Here is a 2,091-nt window from a genome sequence, read left to right as displayed (position 1 = left end):
ATACTCATTTGCTATTGAGAATATTGATATTTTTTCTCTATAAACTTGGTCAAAGATTGAGAAGTTTGACCTTTAAAAAAATTGATATGCCTTGCATTTTGAAATAGAGTAGTCGATGACATCTATCCTACGTGGTCCACATTTGCAAGACAATATCAAACCCTCAAAGTAAGAGGAGAATATCTACCTTGCCAAGGCTCAAAAATCTTGCGAGAAAGACATTCAACTTTTGGTGCGTTGGAAGCTCGGTTTGCATTCTGAGGTTCCGCCCGCTTGTGGGACAAGAGGACATTGTGAAACATCAAGACGGCTTGGATGATCCTCCACAACATGATCATACAAGATGATAGGGACATGGAGATGGGCTGTGAGTACTACATTGTCCAACCTATTAGAGCTCGTAGGAACATGGACTGCCTTCAGGCATTTTACTTGGTGAAATGTATCAAAGGATTGAAGAGTGGGGTTGACATGAGCAGCTTCACAAAGATATTACCGAGCACCAGTGGCAGCTAGTTAAGCATAGGACAGACATTCAGGGTGGTCGCCTTAGAGCAAGGGCATGCAGCCAGATGTCCTCGCAGTACGGCAAGGCCCCTTTCCTCGACCGCGCCGCGACCGCCGTGCCTCGTACTGTGCCGACACCGGTGTTCGACCACAGGTCCACCGAGTTCAAGGGAGAAGACGGCAGGTCGTACCCCGTTGTCCCGGATTCCATGACCAAGATCAAGAACGTCACCGTGCGCTTTACGGCCGAGTTCATTGCCGAGCTCAAGGCCCGCGTGGGAATCCGCTCTAGCACGTTCCAGTGCCTGCTCGCGCATGCGTGGAATAAGATCACGGCGGCACGCGGCCTGAAGCCCGAGCAGTTCACGCAGGTGAGGGTGGCCGTGAACTGCCGGGCAAGGGCCAGCCCTCCCGTGCCGCCGGACTTCTTTGGGAACATGGTGCTCTGGGCGTTCCCGAGGCTTCGGGCCCGGGATGTCCTGGGCTGGAGCTATCGCGGCGTGGTGGAGGCCATCCGCGACGCCGTCGCCCGCGTGGACGCCGAGTACATCCAGTCGTTCGTGGACTTCGGCAGCGTAGCGGACGCTACCGGGGAGGGGCTCGTGGCGACGGCGGCGGCCAATGGCACAATGTTCTGTCCAGACCTGGAGGTGGATAGCAGCCTGGGTTTCAGGTTCAACCAGATTGACCTCGGCACTGGGCCGCCCTCCGCGTTCATCACGCCGGACCTGCCCAACGAGGGCCTCATGATCTTCTTGCCGTCGTGCGCGGCCAGTGGTGGCGTCGACCTCATCATGGCCATCCCGGAGGATCATGATCATGATACGGCGACCTTCTACTCCTTGGATGAAAGAGCTAAACCAAAGATGTAAAATTAATGTTCCCTCTAATCATATATAGATGATGAAGGTCGTTTTTTCATCGATTCGCACGGGCACGTTCATCTCATGTCTTCTGTCTCGTGTCTTGCAAATAAATCTCATGTGTTTACTTCCTGTCTAAACATTACTTGTGAGATTATTCTCGATGCAGTTCCTTGCAAGATTAGGCTTTGCTTGACTTTTTAAGGCAGCCATTATAGTAGATTTTGATTTAGACAGGTGTTGAAGCTCGATAATTAATAAGTGTATGTGTGGACTGCGGAGTGCCTTTACTGCTTCGGGCTTTGAAAAACATAGCGTGTAGCCTCCGACAAATGGATGTTACAGAAAGGGAGACTTCAAAGTGTTTGACTGAAGCACCGCGCACTACAGGAAAATCACACGTTGCCGCGTATCTGTCTGTAAGTCGAGTGTCAAAACACGGGTGCTCGACTTACATCCACATAAGCCGAGTATGAAATGAAAAACTCACGGCAACAAAAGGAGGCTCGGCTTACATCCAAATAAGTTGAGTGAGACAAAAAAAAAGTTCTTGGCATACGACAAACACTCGGCTTATATGTGAAACGGCCCTCGGCTTACCAGTCAGAGCTCGACGAAGGTTTTTGCCACATGGCCATCGTCGACGCACTTAATGGCTAGCATGACCGCCGTTGGTAACATGATCGAGGCCTTTTGGTGCTCAAAACGAGGTTTACACAAG

The 2,091-nt window shown here is 51.0% G+C and overlaps 1 protein-coding gene across 1 annotated transcript; it reads left to right on the top strand.

The window, feature by feature from the left end:
* The first annotated feature begins 572 nt into the window (after window positions 1–572).
* On the top strand, window positions 573–1,379 carry LOC123056171 (tryptamine benzoyltransferase 1-like). Its single transcript, XM_044479874.1, has one exon. The coding sequence runs from the start codon at window positions 573–575 to the stop codon at window positions 1,377–1,379; it is 807 nt and encodes a 268-aa protein (XP_044335809.1).
* The last annotated feature ends 712 nt before the right edge of the window (window positions 1,380–2,091 follow it).

The sequence above is a fragment of the Triticum aestivum genome, chromosome 2D (genome assembly GCF_018294505.1).
Source record: "Triticum aestivum cultivar Chinese Spring chromosome 2D, IWGSC CS RefSeq v2.1, whole genome shotgun sequence".
NCBI classification, from domain to species: Eukaryota; Viridiplantae; Streptophyta; class Magnoliopsida; order Poales; family Poaceae; genus Triticum; species Triticum aestivum.
The sequence above is the reverse complement of the archived record's forward strand: the minus strand, read 5'-3'. Positions and strand labels throughout refer to the sequence as shown.